At 41.0% G+C, this 19,131-nt stretch overlaps 1 protein-coding gene across 1 annotated transcript; it reads right to left on the bottom strand.

Annotated features, from left to right (window-relative positions):
* Nucleotides 1–970: 970 nt before the first annotated feature.
* kcnj9 (potassium inwardly rectifying channel subfamily J member 9) lies at nt 971–19,080 on the bottom strand. Its single transcript, XM_063461678.1, has 9 exons — nt 18,556–19,080; nt 18,310–18,425; nt 17,264–17,719; nt 15,934–16,147; nt 12,431–12,632; nt 10,634–10,826; nt 10,197–10,394; nt 7,849–7,979; nt 971–2,275 (listed from the first exon to the last, which is right to left on the bottom strand). The coding sequence occupies exons 3-9, from the start codon at nt 17,559–17,561 to the stop codon at nt 2,009–2,011; spliced, it is 1,503 nt and encodes a 500-aa protein (XP_063317748.1). The 5' UTR covers nt 17,562–17,719; nt 18,310–18,425; nt 18,556–19,080; the 3' UTR covers nt 971–2,008.
* Between the last annotated feature and the right edge of the window lie 51 nt (nt 19,081–19,131).

The following is a 19,131-nucleotide window of genomic DNA, read 5'->3' as shown; positions in this document are numbered from 1 at the left end:
TCTCTGGGTTAAAATGTCTCGTTGATGCGAGAGGTTGGAGGAGAATAGAAAGACTGCTTAAGAAAGCAACAGTACAAGTCCTGTCAGCTTAGAACAGGTAACTGAGGCTTCAGTTGACACCGGATCACCAAAATAAAATTGGATAACAGAAGACTGGAAAAATGTTGCCTGGTCGGATGAGTTTCTGCTGTGACATTCAGATGGTAGGGTCAGAATTTGATGTAGAGAACATGAAAGCATGGATTGATCCTGCCTTGTGTCACAGTTCAGGCTTCTGGTGGTGTAATGGTGTACGGGAGTAAATGCCACGGCCTACCTGACTGTTTTTGCTGAGCATGTCTGTTCCTTTATGACCACAGTGTATCCAACCTCTAAAGGCTTTTCGAGCAGGAAAACATAGCATCTTACAAAGCTCAAACTGGTTTTGTGAACACGACAGGGTCGCTGTACACTGGCCTTCTCAGTCGCCAGATCTCAATCCAGTAGATCACCTTTGGGACGCATCGTGGATGTTCAGTCGGCGTATCTGCAGCAAGTGGGTTATGCTGTCATGTCAATGGATGAAAGGGGTTAAACCTGGGACTAGCAAGGTGTATGTAATAAAATGCCTATAGAGCTAATACTTTAACAGTTCATCATATTTTATCAAATGGGGTATGTTTTGTGTATAATTCATTTTCAGGTAAGTGTATGAGGGTAGAAAGTACCATTTGCACCACTGAAATTTGCTGATTTATATGCTGGCATTAAAAAGCAAAGTATGGGAACCTTGAACGGTATTTACCATAATTGAGAAGATATATTCAGCCTATCTATTATCATTAGACTACATTATTTAATAGTAAAAAAGATTAAACAAATTTTCAGGACTGAACACCAGTTTTCTTATCAAACACGAAAACTTGTGAATGCTCATGTTGCATATTTCATGTAGCTTCTCGTCAGAACAACACATAAACAGATGCAGATCCTCTGGAATATACTGCAGTTTATTCATTCTAATTGATGTTTCATCTTAAATATTAAAAACATCAAGTAAAAATGACCACATATATACACAGCAGCAGAAGCAGGAGTTTGGGCTGAACTGAGCAGGACACTGTTGTGCTTTATAAGTTTCTACTTGGCAGGGGACAAAAGATACATTTACCCTCGTTGTACACACACTGGATGTGAAACGAAGCCACGAATACGCTTGAGTGTTAACCTGTCTCTACGTTAAAGGTTTTACATACCCTACTCACCGTAATGTGTCGAGTGCAGCAAATTTCTATCAGTAGTTTTAACAAACATTAACATTTTGTGTCCCCTGAAGAGAAAATAGTGCTTAATCTCTGGGCAGGAAGCCAGCTGCGATGTTCACAGATGCTTTTACACTTTTGTCAGGTCAAATAGGTGTTCAGACATTTTTCTAGCACCACACGATGGTTTGTTGCCAAACAGACAGATGTACCAGCGGCTGTGTGCTGGTGTTAATTTCCCACCCTGTTAACACCTGATGGATGTGCATTAAATCTCATAACAATCCTTGCATCTAATCAAATGTGAGGCTACTACCATGTCGATGTTAGTGCATGTGAAAATAAAGCATCTATGCACTGTACCTATTTAAATGTGTACAATCTATATAGTTAACTCTGCACATAAAGCCATCCTTTTACCCAACAGGACATATTACGTTTCTGTTTCGGTCCACAGGATATCCTGCTGTTGACCCCACCTAAAGCATAGTATTGTCATTTAAATGTAGATATAGGCAAGGGTGATTGGAGCTAACACAACAAATTGAAAGGAGATAGCACACATACAGTACACCTTTAACAAAGACGAACGCACAAAGAAAAGACAAAAGTTTCAAGAAATAAACTCTTTCAGATGGTAACATAAGATATGGAGGATACTGCAGAAGTGAGCCTAATGAAACTACTTGTTGCCTTGAAAGTAAAGGTCTGGAAACTGTGGCATGGTAGTGGCGATATACTGAAGGTCTTTGTAAACATTCTCTGTTCTAGGCCTCGGATTCTGATTGGTCGGTGGCAACGCTGCCATTCAGCTCGCCCAGTCCTGATTGCTCCTGGATGTCAGTCATCTCCCCGACGATGAAGGTCGGCTCCCCTCCTTTGCTGTTGGCCGAGCCGCTGTCTGGCTGCTTGGCCGCCTGGTTGGCCAGAGTGGGCTCTTCATCCAGCCTGCTGGAGATGGACCAGTAGAGATGAGCGTCAAGTCTGGCAGCAGCTAATGACAGCTCTCGTGCTGAGCAGGATGGCGTGTCCACCTTGAGGAAGCAGAAAACTAAGATGAGAATTTCTCTGTTAACTTTTGTGTAGTCCAAAATGAATGGACTGGTTCTTTTATAGCACTTTTCTACTCTGACCACTCAAAGCACTTTACACAAATTGCCTTATTTACCCATTCACTCTAGCACTGTTTGGTATGCTTTTTCACACACATTCATACTCCGATTGATGCGTCAGAGAGGGTTAGTATCTGGAGGTTAGTATCTTGCCCAAAAATACTTGGCATGCAAACTGGAGCAACTAGGAACTGATGATCCACCAACCTACTGATTAGCAGATGACCTGCTCTACCGTCCCGAATGAACCCAAAACTGCAACATAAACTGTAATCGTTTTCTATCTAACTCAAACACACCTGTCCTTGCTGACCTTTTCAGCTTCAGTTTAGATTCAGGTCACAGTATATCATCAGATAATTAGCTTGATTTATTTTAAATTTATTATAATGGTTTAATGATGCCTCGATTGTTTACTTTGCAGCATGTTGGTTAACTTCTATTGTGTTAACATGTTCTATATAAATTGATTTGAATTGACTTTGTAATTGCCATCATGTATTCGATAAGTTAGAGTTGACACATATAGTTCCATTTCAGTATTTTCCGTTTTAGTATATTAGCTTTTGGGGTGGCCCTTATATGTAGAAAAAAGTGCTTGTGTGAATGGCTAAAAATGAGTCATCTTATATAAAGTGCTTTGAGTGCTCAAGTACAGTAGAAAAGTGCTATATACGAGCCAGTGCATTTATCTTCCATAGGCTTTAAGAACATCAAAGCACCAGACGCTGCTTTACAGCATCTGTATTTTGATTTCACATATCAAAGAAGCAGCAGCAGAGAATTTCAAGCAACTTCCACCTGATAGCGCTCACCTTCAACCACCCAAACAGTGTCCTATGTTTCTGAAGTTTCTATTTTGATCTAACTATGCTTTTAACATTTGTCATTTTGTTTGGAAATGGATGCCACCAAGCAAGCAGGAAACATTTATATATATTAAACTTTTACACAGACATAAATAGCAAAGTGCTTTAGAAAAGGCAATAACAGGATGTACAAAACTTAACTCAATTTATAAAATAATTAAAAGGAAAGTTAACAAAACAAACAGCATACATTAGCAAAATGGTAAAAAAAATAAATAAAAATAAAATAAAATAAATAGACAGATATTTTTTCATTGCAGTTTGAAAGCACACTTTAAAAATGTATTTATTATCCAATGATCACTATGTAACTGAATTACAGACAATGTTGGTAAAATGGCAAGAGCAAGTACTGCAGGACTTATTTTAGCGCAATGGCTTGAGAAGACAATGTCTACTGGCTGGTCTGACATTCTGATGTCATCATAATAACATTTAGAACTTTTATTTTAACACCACATCCATTAATCTTCTGTGTGGTCTTCCTCTTTTCCTCCTGCCTGGCAGGAGCATTTTCAAATTCCTTTGTCCACTATATCCCATCTCAACCTTGTCTCCTAAAATGCTCAGCCTGAACTGTCCCTCTGATGGTCTCATTTCTAATCCTGGCCGTCCTGGTCACACCCAGTGAAACTCTTATCATCTTCAACTCTGCCACCTCCACCTCGGCCTCCTGTCTTTATGTCAGTCCCACTGTCTCCAAACCATACAGTATAGCAGGTCTCACTACCATCTTATAAAAACCTCCCCTTTCACGTATTCCACTCCACCCTGCCTGCACTCTCTTCCTCATCTTTCTTGTGCTTTGTCCATTGCTTGCATAGTTGACCCCTAGGTATTTAAATTCATCACCTTCATTACCTCTACGCCTTGCATCTTCACCTTTCTGCCTGCCTCCCCACAAATAACAACTTCTTCTGTGAACAGAATAGAGACTCTGGCATGAACTCATCTGTCAGCCTGTCCATCACCACTGCAAACAAGAAGGGGCTCAGAACCGAGCTGACATAATCCCACCCCCACCATGAACCCATCTCTCACGCCTCATCATTGTCTCACTGTCTTCATATCAAATTACTTTAATGGATCCTTACAATTTTCCCTCTGTCAGCGCCACCACAACCATAAACCACCATCTACTTTTCCATAATCACATATCTGCAAAACTAAAGACATTGCTATCAGACTCAACTATGCATTGTGTCTACTGCCAGTCAGTAACATGTTAATATGCTAAACATCAACATGTCACTTTGGGCATATTAGCATGAAGACCTTAGGATTTAGCTCAAAGTATTACTGTGTCTAAGTACAGCCTGACAGTTCTGCCAGCTTAAATGCGAGTTCCTAATCTTTTTAGTGTAATCTGCCTCATCCACTTCTACAACTCTGACTGCATTATATTATTTTAAAGACATCTGTTTTCTCAGGCTATTTTAAACCATTTGATATATAAATTGTCTGTTATTTTCAGTAAATTTAATCCAAAATAACAAAACTAGTTAAAAACTTATAATCTTATGACAATCTGTGTGATTTTGCTTTGGCAAAAACATCTTTCCATAGAGCCAAAAGTTCCTTTATGCAGAAAAAAACCTGCAAACTTGAACATGAATCAAACTTCACCATATTTTCTGTGTTTGTCTGCTCACTTCAGTGCTCACTTCAGTTAGTATTTCTGTTTATATTTTTAAAGACTCATTGCATTAGGCTACAAATGCCCACGTATGTAGCACATGTCCATGTAATGTACAGTCCACATCTCTACAAAAATAAACATGAAATAAATACTTTAGTCAGAGTTCCTACACATCCCAGCATGCTTTTCAACAACCCCAAGAGAATGTGAGAATTCAGCTGCCAGTTACACGTGTAGGTGGAGACAGGAATAGGGATAACAGACAAAGAGTAGATATAATTTTTTCTATCTCAATAATCTTGGTACTTCTAGAAGAATTGTTGCTTAGTTCAGATGATGAATTATAGAAAATTGTCTTTTTTCTTAAACTCTGAGGAACTAACAGTGAAGCCTTACATTTGTGTAGCTATTTTACTCTCAAGCTGTACTGTTCATTTGCTTCCTTTGTTCAGTTTTAGTTCATTTCATTACTTTATCCCAATAGGAGTTCTCAAGATGGCATTTCTAATGTTCATGTCAGGAAGGTTCCTTTACTGATCTTCACCTTTTACCTGGTGGCCAGGACTTAGCCCACAGGGCATTTGAAAAAAGGGACATGTGCCTACCCTCCTGTAGGTCCACCACCTGCAGGAGGTGCCATAGGGTCAGAGACCCTGGTGGACCGATCCCTGGCTACAGGGTCTAGCGATTGGGACATGGAACATCACCTCTCTGGTGGGGAAGGAGCCTGAGCTAGTTCTCAGGTTGAGAGGTACCGGCTAGATATAGTCGGCTCACCTCAATGCACGGCTTGGGCTCCAGACTCTGTCACAGTCTGGAGTTGCCCGTGGAGAGAGGTGGCAGGTTAGAGTGGGTATCTTAGTATCCCCTAGGCTTGCTGCTTGTACGTTGGGGTTTTTCCCGGTGGATGAGAGAGTTTGTTCCCTACGCCTTCAGGTTGGGAACAGGCCTGACTTGGGACATGATCCAAATGGATCATGTTAAAGAAGGAGTCCTATCAGGCTTGGTTAGCCTATGGGCCTTCGGAGGCAGCCAGTAAGTACCTATAGGCCAAATAGATCGCAGCTCAGGCAGTGGCCAAAGCAAAAACTTGGGTGTGGGAGGAGTTTGGAGAGGCCATGGAAAAAGACTTTTGGACTGCCTCAAAGAGTTTCTAGCAAACTGTCAGGCAACTCAGGAGGTGAAAGTGGTGCTCTACCTGCACCATGAATAGTGTGGGTGGAGCGCTGCTGACTTCAGCTGAAGATATTATCAGGCGGAGGAAGGAATACTTCGAGGACCTTCTTAATCCCACTGACGCGTCTTCCGTAGAGGAAGCAGAGCCTGGGGACAAGGGGGATGATTGATCCATCACTGAGGCAGTTAAACTCCTTGATGGCAGAGCCCCTGGGGTGGATGAGGTTAGCCAAGAGTTCCTGAAGGCTCTGGATGTTGTAGGGCTGTCTTGGTTGACATGCCTCTATGATGAATATGACCGGGGACCGGAGGGTGTGCTCCAACTATAGTGGAATCACATTCCTCAGCCTCCCGGGGAAAGTCTATGCCAGGGTGCTCAAAAGGAGAGTCTGTCCGTTAATTGAACCTCAGATACAGGAGGAGCAATGCGGTTTTCATCACTGGACCTGGACTCTTTACCATCTCGAGGATACTTGAGGGTGCAGGGGAGTTTGCCCAACAACCCCTACAAGCCATTCCATCCTCACACAACCGTTGCAATAGGTTGGTCCATATAGCTGGCAATAAGTCAGACTCGTTCCTGGTGGGTGTTGAACTGGGTGTTGAATCAATTCTGTTCATGATTTTTATGGACAGAATTTCTAGGCATAGCCAAGTGGCGGCATGCATCCACTTGGGCGGTCTCAGAATCTCGTCTCTGTTTTTTGCGGAGGATGTGGTTCTGTCGGCTTCATCAAGTGATAGCCTCCAGCTTGCACTGGAGCAGTTTACAGCCGAGTGTGAATCAGCACCTCCAAATCTGAGGCCATGGTTCTCAGCCAGAAAAGGGTGGAGTGCCCACTCTGGGTCAGGGACGAGTTACTGCCCCAAGTGAAGGAGTTTTGTTCATTAAGTGAGAGGAGAGGGCAGCGGGAGGTCGACAGACGGATTGGTGCGGATGCTTATTGTTAATTATTTTTACTTCAGATATGCAGAAAGCTTTAATAAAGGAATAAAGTGGAACATCTCTTAATAGGGAAGAGAAAATATAAAGATTTAACTTCACCATTTATTTTAAATTATTTCTAGCCTTAGGATTTAAGTGGTAACTTTCACATGCTTGTCCACATATAGAGCCTGCATATAACAAGACAAGAAGAAAACATCGAGATGAAACCAAATGAGTACTTTGTAGCCCATCCTAAGGACAGTCATCCACTGTGACATTTTGAAGTGCCTTACTCAAAGTGAAGCAGGTTCTCTGAACACTACTGTTCTCTTTCCTTCACCTTATGATGTTTTCCGTCATAGCCAAGCAAACGTTCTTCCATAACTAGAGACTATTTTAAAATAAATTATACTGTTAACAGAAATTTTGAAAACCAATATAACCACTAAGAATATTTGGAATACTTTAAGATTTCTGTGAGTAAATTTAAACACAAATTCATGCAGTCCTTGGCTATCTGCTTGTTGATCATGATTAGGAAAATTGAGGTGAGATTTTCTGTTAAATAGTAAATTATATTTTAAGACAGACCCTGAGGCACTTCATCTTCATGAGGTACACATACTTATAAGAGAATATTTTACTAGACATGCATGTTAGGTTAACTGGTGATTCTACATTGGCTTTAGGTGTAAATCAAAGCATCAATCTTTGTCCACCCCTTTGTATAACTCTGCGAAAGACTGGCGAGCTGCCCAGAGTGTACCCCGTCTCTTTCCCAATGACACCTGTGATAGGCTGGACGGATGAAATATTCGTGTGCAACAAATCATGCTGTGCTTTATTAGCTTGCCCCCATCACATCTTCTTCAAGAGACATTACCTCAAATGTGTGGTGAAAGGCTCCATAGTCGACGTCAAAGAAGCCCTCTGCCAGCGACATCATTGGGCTGAACCTGTGACCCCACAACAACTCCTCTGCAAGATACGAGCTCCTCGCCTGGCATGTCATCCCTGCATGCACAAACAGATGGATGACTATAGAGATTCATAATACACATTTTCCCTCACGGCATTTGTTCTGGTCTGTGTGATAAATGATTTGATATTAACTGGATTCGCTGTGCCTGGCTATGGCAAAGCAGAAGAGTAAAAGCACCACACCAAGAATTCTTACACAAACATAATTCATTTACCCATTTAGTCACAAACAATTTCACTGGCAAGCTGTCGTTGTAAGGATGTTCTCTGCAGCAGAGTTATGACTGTCAGCTATGTCTTTGTAACATAGCGCTCTGACTAAGGGAATCAATATTTGGTGTAGGCGGAGAGGCCACCTTTACCTCACAGATACACATCCTGAATAGCTCCGATACACTGAGTTCTTGCTAAACTGTGAGGAAACTAGTAGAGTATATCATCCTCTCAGAATGAACCTGACGTAAGGCGATATAAGAGAGGGATAAGGGAGAAAAGATAAACACAGCCTTCCAGGGTGCTTGTTCCTATCAGACATATTATATTATATCAGACATATTAAAATATTTGATTTTGTAGATTTAACACAAGGCTTCAGTTAAAACAATCCTAAAAACAGCGCGTGTTAAACTCTGCAAACAAGCATATAATATTTGGAACATCCCAGCTCGTGCAAATTACTTTGGGAATGAATATCCTATAAATCCAGATGTACTTAAGACTAGCAGGAGAAAGTATAAACATACTTTAGTGTACTCCTATATTGTTTAACTTCCACAACTCTTTTATGTCTCTAAATTATCTACCTTGTGGCCTCGGTTTGTCTTTTATATTTGGTGCTATTGTTTAGCACCTTGTTCATCACTGTTGTTTTTTTTAAAGTGCTTTATAAATTAATATGGTATGGTATGGTGAAATTATATATTTTTATGATTTTTCAAGAGGATTAGTTTTGCTTTTCCTTATTTCTTTTCTTGCATACTGTTAAAGTTAGGATCTTTACAAGTAATCCCTATGAGCCAAAAGTTCAGACTGCTCCGTACACTTTCTTTAAAACTGTTTTTTTCTCTTAACTTTGTATGACATCAAGGAGGAGGGATTAATATAGACTCTGCCTGTATTCACTTAATACTTAGTGTGTAGCAGCTATGTATTGAGTATGAGTATTTTGTTACCTATCCCATCATGCATTGTCTGTTTTTTGCTAAAAACGTAGTAGGACGAGAGGAAAGATGGCAGCAAATCAAGGTAGGAACTGCCACTAAATATTTGCATTTATTCGTTTAAGAAAAGTTGCTTAGTGTATTCTATATTTGTGACAAAAATGCAGTAGTAGTAGTAGTCTGTAGTTATTCATCTAGCAGACTCGGTTCCAATATTGTGATGACATAAAGTCCCAATAGTGTCCGAAATAGTTTTTTTATTTTACTGGATGGATGGATGGATGGATGGATGGATGGGTAGGAATCCCTTCCCATCTGTTTCCAAGGGGCAGCCAAATAGAAGAAATTAGCTAAAGGAGGGTTGCATGTTGTACAGTTTCCTTGTGTATGTGTGGATTCTCTCTGGGAACTCCAGCTTCCTCCCACAGTTCAAAGACATGGATGGGGTTAAATTAATTGGTGATTCTAAATCCCTGCAACTACTGGGATCCACTTCACGACAATGAATTAAATAAGCGGAAGAAGATGGATGGAATCTGTGAATCACACGAAGCCACTCTGGCAGAGGCTAAAAATAAAAATATGGCGCTGGAAATATATAGCATAATAGGTCCACTTTTACTGATGATTTATCAAGAGTGAGTAAGCACAGCAGGGCTCTGTGATTTGCCCAAGGGTAGATGAGTCTCCAGTTTTAAACAGTTTGCTTTCTGTTGGGGTAACATCAGACTGCAGATTGCTAGACTGTGACTTCTAGGTTTTTGTCATTTCTTGTGCATACATGGAAATGAGTTTCTCCTTATTTTTTTTTGTTCAATGTTTTAATTTAATCTAAACTACTAAACCAGATGATTTGTTTATTTACTATTTACTTGCTGATTTATTATAGGACCTGGGGCTAGATTTAATTAACGGGGCAAAATAATGTATGAGCGCAATCCCCAAAATAGCGCTCAGTGCTGTGGTTAGTTTTAAGGGTGATTTAAAAAGCTTGCAAGGTTTCTACCCACAGGTGGAGTCTCTTCATTTTAAAATCAAGGACAATAAATAAAACATGTCGCAGATGTTTCTTAATTTGGTGCCTTCTCACCAGTGGCCTCCACCATTCCTTCTAGGATGACCACAATCTCAAAGTCTTCTTTCTCTAGCTGGGCCTGCGACATGTCCCAGAAGGGTGAACGTGCGTCAATCTCATGGGAAATCACCAATGGTGAGACCAGGAAGAGACGATCATCGCCCGTCTCAAAGCCCACACTGATGTCTGTCTGATCCAGAGGGATGAACTCACCTGGAAGAGCCAATAAAGTGGAGATGAGGAGAGAGGTTGTACCTGGAAGCTCAGGTTTAAAATGACAGAATACTAGAAAGACACAAAAGAGATCTTAGAATGAGCGGTTCATATGGCCAAGTATGTTATTATTATTATTGTTATTATATACTGGGCCATTTGATTTTTCAATTGGTGTAGTTGTTACAGTTTTTGTCACCAAAGGAAGAAAAAGAAAGATTCATTATTAACTGTCTCACCCTCCTGAGTCTGCTTAGACTTGATGAGTTTGGCCCTGATGTTGGCCCCCACAATGTGGGAACTTCGAAGGTCTCCCACCCTGAACATCAGGCAGAGCTTGTCGTCTCTCGGTGAGATAACAGCGTGTTTGGAGAACACCAGCGTCTCGGCTCGTTTGTTAGGCTGCGAGATCTTTACAAACATGCAGCCCACCTGGACAGAGAGGAAGGAACAATGTGAAACGTGGGCCCTGCTAAAAAGTCAAAGCCACAGGGAGCCTTGCACAAAGTAGAAAAGCAGAGGATTATTATGAAAGGAACAATATGTCTTGGTGTTTATAACAAACACATCAGCTAAAGAGCTGAATAATTCTGGTGTAGTCTGCACATCTGGAACACATTCATTGTGGCCGCTGAATACAAACTAACCTTGATCATTTTTCAGAAGAGCTTGCTATTGCCAGTTTTTCTTGTTTAAAAAGATTGGTGACACTTGAGTTAACCCCAGACTCAACTGTTTTTATATGCATAGTAAAACAGCCCACGCTACGTGTACATCAGTTGTTAATTTGGAACATTTCCAGCTCCCAAACATGCATAAACATGATTCAGCCTGGATGTCGGAGTGTGAATTCATCCTCATCAAAAGAGTGCATACACTGTGCAAAAAAAAATTGAGCTTCATCAGCATTTTCTGTGTAAATATTCTTTTTTTAGGAAGAATACCATCTGCATATAATTTGCGTCATTATGGCTCCACCGTATTTGTGCATTCAATCTCCTCTCTAAGCTAAAAAAAAACAGCGTATCATTATTTTATTTGATTCAGCTGAGCTGACAGGAAGCTTCCTTTTAAGCAAACAGACTCGGGTCAAACAGAAATTGCAGGCACAAAAGGAGTTAGCTGAATTTGAACACTGACTCAGAAGTTCAGAAGCTTATTTTTCATTTTTCGTTTGTTTCTCTAATCTGACTTCCTGCTTTGCTGAAACACATCTGATAAATTGTTTGCTACATATGTTACACTCCTGTCTACATCGTAATTAATACATAATCAGATAACAAATCATCACAGATGTCAGCAGTATTCATTCTAAATATGAAAACGTCTATTTAAGATTCTTATATCCCAAAATTACTGAGAATATTCACTTTGGCACTGCGTGAATTTAAACTCATGTTTAATAGGAGATAGGAAGGGAAGTCCCAATTGCAGGACATGCACCTGGTTTAAATATTGAAAAGGAAACTTGTAATGTTACAAAGACCAAACAAAAACACAAAGTCCAAAGGGCATCCATCCATCCCATTCTTTACCACTTATCCGATTCAGGATCACAGGAAAGCTGGAGTCGATCTTAAACAGACAGTCATATTTACACAGAAGACTGATGGGAAACTGAGACACCTTTACCTTTAGAGTAAAAGAAGGAGCAAGTGAAAGACAGGACATGAAGACAGAGGCAGGGCGACACAGAATGGAGGGGGAAAAATGCTCAAATAGAAACACATTGGGGCAAAACAGAACCAACAAATATAACAAAAAACATAATTTATCAGAAAGTGAATGTGTGAAAGTCTGAATAATCATATCCTCCGTATAGCTTTGAATTCCCATGTTATTGTGGTGGAGGGGTTTGCGCGTTTCAGTCATCCTGCAAGGAACAGCTGGCTCGGGAACGACTTACTTTCCCCCTGGATAAGCTACAAGAGGTGCCTGGGGTGAGAGAAGTCTGCTTAGACTGCGAACTGAACCCAGGTAAGGGGTACGAAATCGAGAGAAGGATGGATGGATTTTCTACCAGTCAAGCTGCTCACCATGAAGGCATTAACCATCGATCCCAGTATAGCCTGCAGCAGCAGCAGCATTGTGCCCACCGGACACTGGTCGGTGATGACACGGTGACCATAGCCAATCGTGGTCTCGGTCTCAATGGAGAAGAGGAAAGCCGAGATGAAGCCATTGACATTGTTCACGCATGGCGTCCACGTCTCATCCTCCAGATGGTCGAGATCACCCCTTGGGAAGAGGAGAAGCAGAATGTGTGAGAAAGGGAAGGCGGGAGGTGACAAAGTGGGTGTCAAGAGGGAAAAATAGACTGAGAGCGAAAAGATTTATATTTTTAGACTGGAGGTGCAGAAATATATAGATGACGACTCATCTCACCATTTAAATTTTCCACCACCTTGCAGCTAATTCCTGTAATGAATAGAAGCAATCCTGTTCATCAGATTTAAACATGGTGCTTAAGCCAACATTTATGCTGTCACTTCTTGCCGAGGCTGCAGAAACCCGCCACTTTCATCATATATCATCACGCGCAACTTGCTCTCAGCATCTTTTGAGGGTTTTTTTCAATCCTGTGCCACTAAGAATCTGCAGAATTTCTGTTCTAACACACACTACACACACTAATGTCCCCGATTAACACAGCTCCAGCCAGAGAGGGAGCGCTAATTAGCGAAAGTGGTGTTAGGTCATTTATATAATCTATGACTTTTATTGACCTGTGCTGGTGACAAAGGGATTGCAGCAACACTGACAGCTTTCTGGCACAAAACTGAATGGCCTGCAATTGATATAAAAAAGGGTCACAATTTTTATGAGACAAATACGTTAGTTAATTAGAGCAGAGATCCAGCAGTCACAGCTCATGAAGAGGCAGCACATCATGATGAAATACGCTGTAATATTAATACTGCTTTGTCATCTGCTTTTTTGGCTGAGAAAGTAGCTTCATTTTGGCCTTTATGGTAGATGTGTAAAAATCTAATGCTCACTTAAAGAATGGTTGGACTTTGGGGGAAATACGTTGAAAAGATCAATAATGTTCTCATAGCTGTCTGCTAAATATGATGCCGCACCGAGAAGGCAGTCAGCTTAGTTTAGCACTAAGCTGTCAAACAAGAAAAGAGCTAAAATAAATTTCCCTGCCATCCCCACTGAAGCTCCCTGATTAGCACAGTACATCTTATACAGTAAATCGCTTCAATTTTTGCACTCGTTAAAGCAAAGCACCAAATTTATAAGCAAAATTATGTTTATAACGTTAAATTCTGCATTTTTGGAGTTATTACATGGACTTGAATTCAAATTAATTGCAAACATAAATCCATGTTTATGCTTTCTCTGATGATTACAGATCTAAAAGAGCTCCGAATGGCTTTGATTAAAATTGAATTAACCTTCATTTTAAAGTGAATGTTAAGCAAACCACTACATCACAGCCAGAGAACAAAAATACATGTATTTTTGTTTTTTAATGCAAATTGACACAATTGTCGCAACACAATGTCCATTCCGGTTAATAACATTTGTATGAAATTCTGAATGCTCCAAACTTATTTCTACATCAAAGGGCAAAGGGCAGTGGCACAGCAAGAAGAGTCTGGCTGTGAATCTGCTTGTTGAGGAGTTTGCAGAGGTGACAAGTAGGAAGAGATGTTCTTTTACTTTTTAGTGAAATTATGTCTTTTCAAGTAACTCAAAAACAACTCTTTAGCTACATACATACAGTGTTGTTTACATTTCTGTCCAACTGAGATTTTGCTGGATGGGATCACATAAACATAAAGATGGTCTTTTTTTTTTCTAACTCTAGATATGAAAAGACAATTTCCCAAAACAAGAAACTTTAATGTGAGGATTTGTTGTCAGAAAAAAGCACACAGATAAGGGAAAATCCTGTTTTTGGTCATAATGTGTTGCTACCATATGAAAAGATAAAGTTTAAATTAGGTCCCATATTCCTGATATCACTTGGATTCAGAATAGGATCTTATGGATCAGGACTTAATCTGTGGGAAATGATCATTTGATGCCCTGCTGACTTTGTAAGTTTGCTCACTTACAAAGAAATGAACAGTCTCTAACCTTTATGGTATTTTCATTGTAATGGAGACAGAATAACAACTAAAAAACAAACAAACAAAAGTTATAAAGTCATTTGCATGTCACTGATTGAAATAAATATTTGATCCTCTGCAACTAACCAGAATTGTGGCCTCCACAGATTGGCTCTGTGCCCATGTAGAACAGATTGCAATCAATCAATCAATTACAGATACTCCTGATCTCAACTCATTAGGTGTATAAAACACATCTGTCTACAGAATCAATTTCTCCCATTCAGGCATCTCCACCACAAGACAAAGAGGCTGTCAGGGACAAAATTGTAGATCTGCATAACGTCTGGTATGGACTATAAGACCAGCAAGAAGCTTGGGGAGAAGGTGGAAACTGTTGGTATGAATATTCAGAAATGAAAGAAATATAAAATGATCAATCAGACCAATCTTGCCTCATGGGGTAAAGATGAAAGGTGGTGCATCAACACAAAACTACATGGAGGGAGCTTAATGAAGGCAGTTGAGAGCACAGTGACCAAAAGCACCACTGGTAACACTACAACACCACGAGGTCCCCCTGCTCAAGAACACGCATGTACAAGCCCATCTTAAGTTTGCCAGTGAATATCTAAATTATTGAGAGAAATCTTGGGAGAAATTGCTCTTGTCAGATGATACTAAAATCAAGTTTGTCATCAACTCGACCTGTCATGTTTGGAGAAAGAGAAATGCTAAGTATGACCAAAAGAGCACCATCCCCACAGTCAGGCATGGAGGTGGAAGCATTATGCTTTGGGGCTGTTTTTCTCCTAAGGGTACAGGATGACTTCACTGCATTAAGGGGCAAATGGACGGTGCTATGTACTATAAAATCTTGGACAAGAACCTCCTTCCCTCAGCCAGAACACTGAAGTTGTGTCATGGATGAGTTTTCCTGCATGATAATGACGCAAAACATACCACAGAGGCAATAAATTAGTGTCTGCTGAAGCACATTAAGATCATGGAGTGGCCTAGCCAGTTTCCTAATTTCAAACTATAGAAAATCTCTAAAGGCAGATGAAGCTTGGCGTTGTTAAGCGGCAGCCAAGAAGCGAAAATGATTTAGAGAGTTTCTGTAAAGAGCAGTGGGACAAAATCCCTCCAGAGATGAGTGAAAACCTGGTGGCCAACTATGAGAAACATCTTACTGCTGTGTTTGCCCACAAGAGTTTCTCCACTGAGTGTCATGTCTGATCAAATACTCATTTCACTCAGTGCAAATCATGCAAATCAATGTATAACGTTTATTTCTGAAATTTTCATTGATGTTCTGTCTCTCACCATTAAAATTAACCTACTGTAAAAATTAAAGACAGTTCATTTCTTTGCAAGGTAGCACACTTACAAATTCAGTGGGAGATCAAATGGTGATTTCCACACTGCAAGAGATCCAAATACATTAGTGCACATGACTTTATCTTAAATCTTACCTGCAGTAGGCGATGAGGTACCAGATAGCTCCGAAGAACAGCCATGTTACAGCGTAGGCCATGACAAAGACGAAGAGCGAGCAACGCCAGTTAAGGTCCACCAGAGTGGTGAAGATGTCCGTCAGGTATCGGTAAGTCTCCCGCATGTTACCATGCTGCACATTGCATCGACCGTTCTTCTCCACGTAGCGCTGTCTCTTACGGCGAGTGCGGGCTGGTGAAGGGCAGAGACAGAAGAGAAGGGGCACGATTAGAAATCTGTGAGGCTAACAAATGGGAGGAAAAGTGCCATCGCCTTTTGATCCTTTACAGTGTTGAAGACAACTCTTTATTGTTCCATTAAACACTTTCAAAAACATGAGGCTCCCTTTCTGAAATGTTTTGTTTTTAAAGCTACAACTCTGACTGCAGTCAGACGATGAGAATTGGATGAAGGCACTTAGAGAGACGTGAGCATAAACACAGGGAGGTAGCAAGGGACAAAACTACTGAGGGAGATCCAGCGTGGCTCAAAGGAAAGTCAGACTGGTGAAGAAGGGAAAACATAAATGAAAAATGACAGGTGAATAAAACAGAGCAGATGAAGTGCGACGGGACAACATCATCAAACGCTTGGAGAAGAAAAGCTATAACACTGGACTTCATCTGTGTTTTGTTTTGTTTTATAGGCTTTTTACTGTGGATGCACCAAGCCAGAACTGAAATTATGACACTATACCGCTATCACATACACTTTAATCAATGAATATCAATCATTGTGCATGCTACTCAAGCTATGGAGACTTATTTTAAGGTAAAACAAAATCTGCCTTTTCTGCGAAAAAGGTCTGGCTCTGCTTTGTAGGATTTTTGTCCTTTGCGATGATGACATCAATTCTTGATCACAAGTTGGAGTTAAAACACCAAAGGGTCATATAAACTGCACATTTCCCTAGTTCCCTAGTTAGGCTTTCTTTCTTTTTATTCTATGAAGATGTACGGCAAAGACTGGAGCAAACAGAGCAGAGCTTAATGAGCAAGACTGTCAAAATTGCTGAGGGGTGAAGCTCTGCAGTATGGTCTAAATTAGAAAAGATTCACTACTACTACTGCGAGACAGAAGAGGGTGCAGGGCTGAATGGAGAAAATGTTCATCCAGACTCCGGAGTAAGTCAATATCTCTAAATCTCTGGAGATTTTTATCAGATACAAAAAGATTAATGGTGATGCGTTTCAGTCTGGTTGAACTGCAGGTCCAGAAAGAAGCCCTAACATTTAAAGAACATAGTGAGTGCACTGTTCCAAACAGAAGGGGGATCAAGGACAAGATGTCATCTTGAGAGTCACTCACCCCACCCGAACCGTCCCCTCTCCTTCTCCGTCCCCTGTGTCTTCTTCCTGTGCTGATTAGCATTGGCTTCCCGCTCGGCCAGCTTGGACTGAAACGATCTCTTGACCGGAGCCGAGTTCGGAAGGGAAGAAGTCGTCTCTGTGGTGACGACGTGGCCCAGCTCCTCCGATACATTGAAGACTCCCGTGGAGGCTGTGACCTCCGTGGCCACCTCCACTTCTTCGCTCTCCACCTTCTCCTCCACAGGGAGCGAGAGCGAGTCCGGACGGGAGGGGAAGATGGAGTTCTCCAGAGCCATGGTCTATGTCTGTGTGTGTGTGTGTGTGTGTGTGTGTGTGTGTGTGTGTGTGTGTGTGTGTAAGCGTGTAAAGAGTATTAATGTGTTATTGATATCCTCCCTAAGGCAGAGTCTGTCCAGTACCTATTGACTGAACCATTTGTTTGCTTGTCTGAAGCCTGGAATAAAGCAGAAGAACACAATGATCTGATCAAATGAAACAATGGAATTGATTATCTGTTTTACTGTCACAATAATTCACTGTCAAATGATTTCTTTAAAGAAACAGGACCTCCTCGCAGGAGTGCTTGAACTCTGATGTTGCTATAATAAATTCTAAAAAACCTATAAATAAATGTGTATCCTTTTTTGTGCTTTTATTACTATTATCAAAGTCTCATTTGAAGTCTTTTAATAATAAAATAAAGGAATAAGTCCTTATTTTCAGATTGAATATGGATAACTTTGAAAGTCCTTGGAAATTAGACACAATGGAAGAATAAATTAGTTCTCTGAAAGACCCCCTAATCCTGATGCACGACATGGCATATGCATATCAGAGCCACTTTAACTGGTCTGTATGTTTCATAAAAAGCCTCAGGCTAGGAGTGTGTGTGGCCCAGACGTGTGTGTTGTATAAGTGCACTTAGTGCTATTTTAAATATGCTGGATTTATACAGCAGGCCTGTTGAAATAGTCTTACATAAGTCCTATATAAGAAGCTGAGATAAATATATACATGGATAACGAGACGTGATGAAATATTTACTCAGTAAAATGGAGTCCTAGTCCTCTATAGCCTTGGATGATGTGCGTCCATTTGGACAACTGGCGGATTGGACGCCAGAGGAGACTGATGGTGACAGTCAAGATGACGCACTACGCCTGATGGATGGATCAGAAATAGCCTCTGTTAAAGAGTGTCTGTGAGCCGGCAAGAGGGCTACAACCAAACAGCTCAGCTACGGTTTGGTTTAATGTCACACAGACCAAAGATAAACGAGTAAAATCCTACCTGCTCAGGGCACCAACTTGTAGATGTGTAAGACCCGGATTGGGCAGATGTTTTGCCATAAGAACGGCGAAAATCGGGTCCAAGAACGAGCCAGGATTCGCAACCTTGGTTCAATTACACCCATTTCTGGTATTTACGAGCGACGCAGCATAATCAGTCCACTCTTGTTCGCTTTTCCTGGAAAACAAAGACCACCTCGATCCGACCGCTCAGTATTCACAAAAAAATAAAAAGCGGACAGCCCAAGCTAAAGACACACACACACCCAAACAAACCCGAAAAAAACCCAGTTCAAGTACTCTGATTAACGATAAGGCTTTTTCAGAACATGTGTCTGGCAGTGGATGTGCGAAATGGAGGCAACAGGATAATAACCCGGCAGCGCGGAGAGCTCCATCATCTGTGTATCTGATGGAGTCGGTCAGGTGTGGAGCGGTAGAGGATGCTGTCATCAGCCCAGCCCCTATCAAGCCTGCCTGCTTGTTTGCCTGCTTGCCTCAGACGCTTCTCATTTCCACAACAGAAGGGACAGTCCTCTCTCTCCTCTCGGTCAGACCCTCAGCATCTGCAGAGTTC

This window comes from Pelmatolapia mariae, linkage group LG18, assembly GCF_036321145.2.
Source record: "Pelmatolapia mariae isolate MD_Pm_ZW linkage group LG18, Pm_UMD_F_2, whole genome shotgun sequence".
Lineage (NCBI taxonomy): Eukaryota > Metazoa > Chordata > Actinopteri > Cichliformes > Cichlidae > Pelmatolapia > Pelmatolapia mariae.
This window is presented reverse-complemented; position numbering and strand designations above follow the sequence as displayed.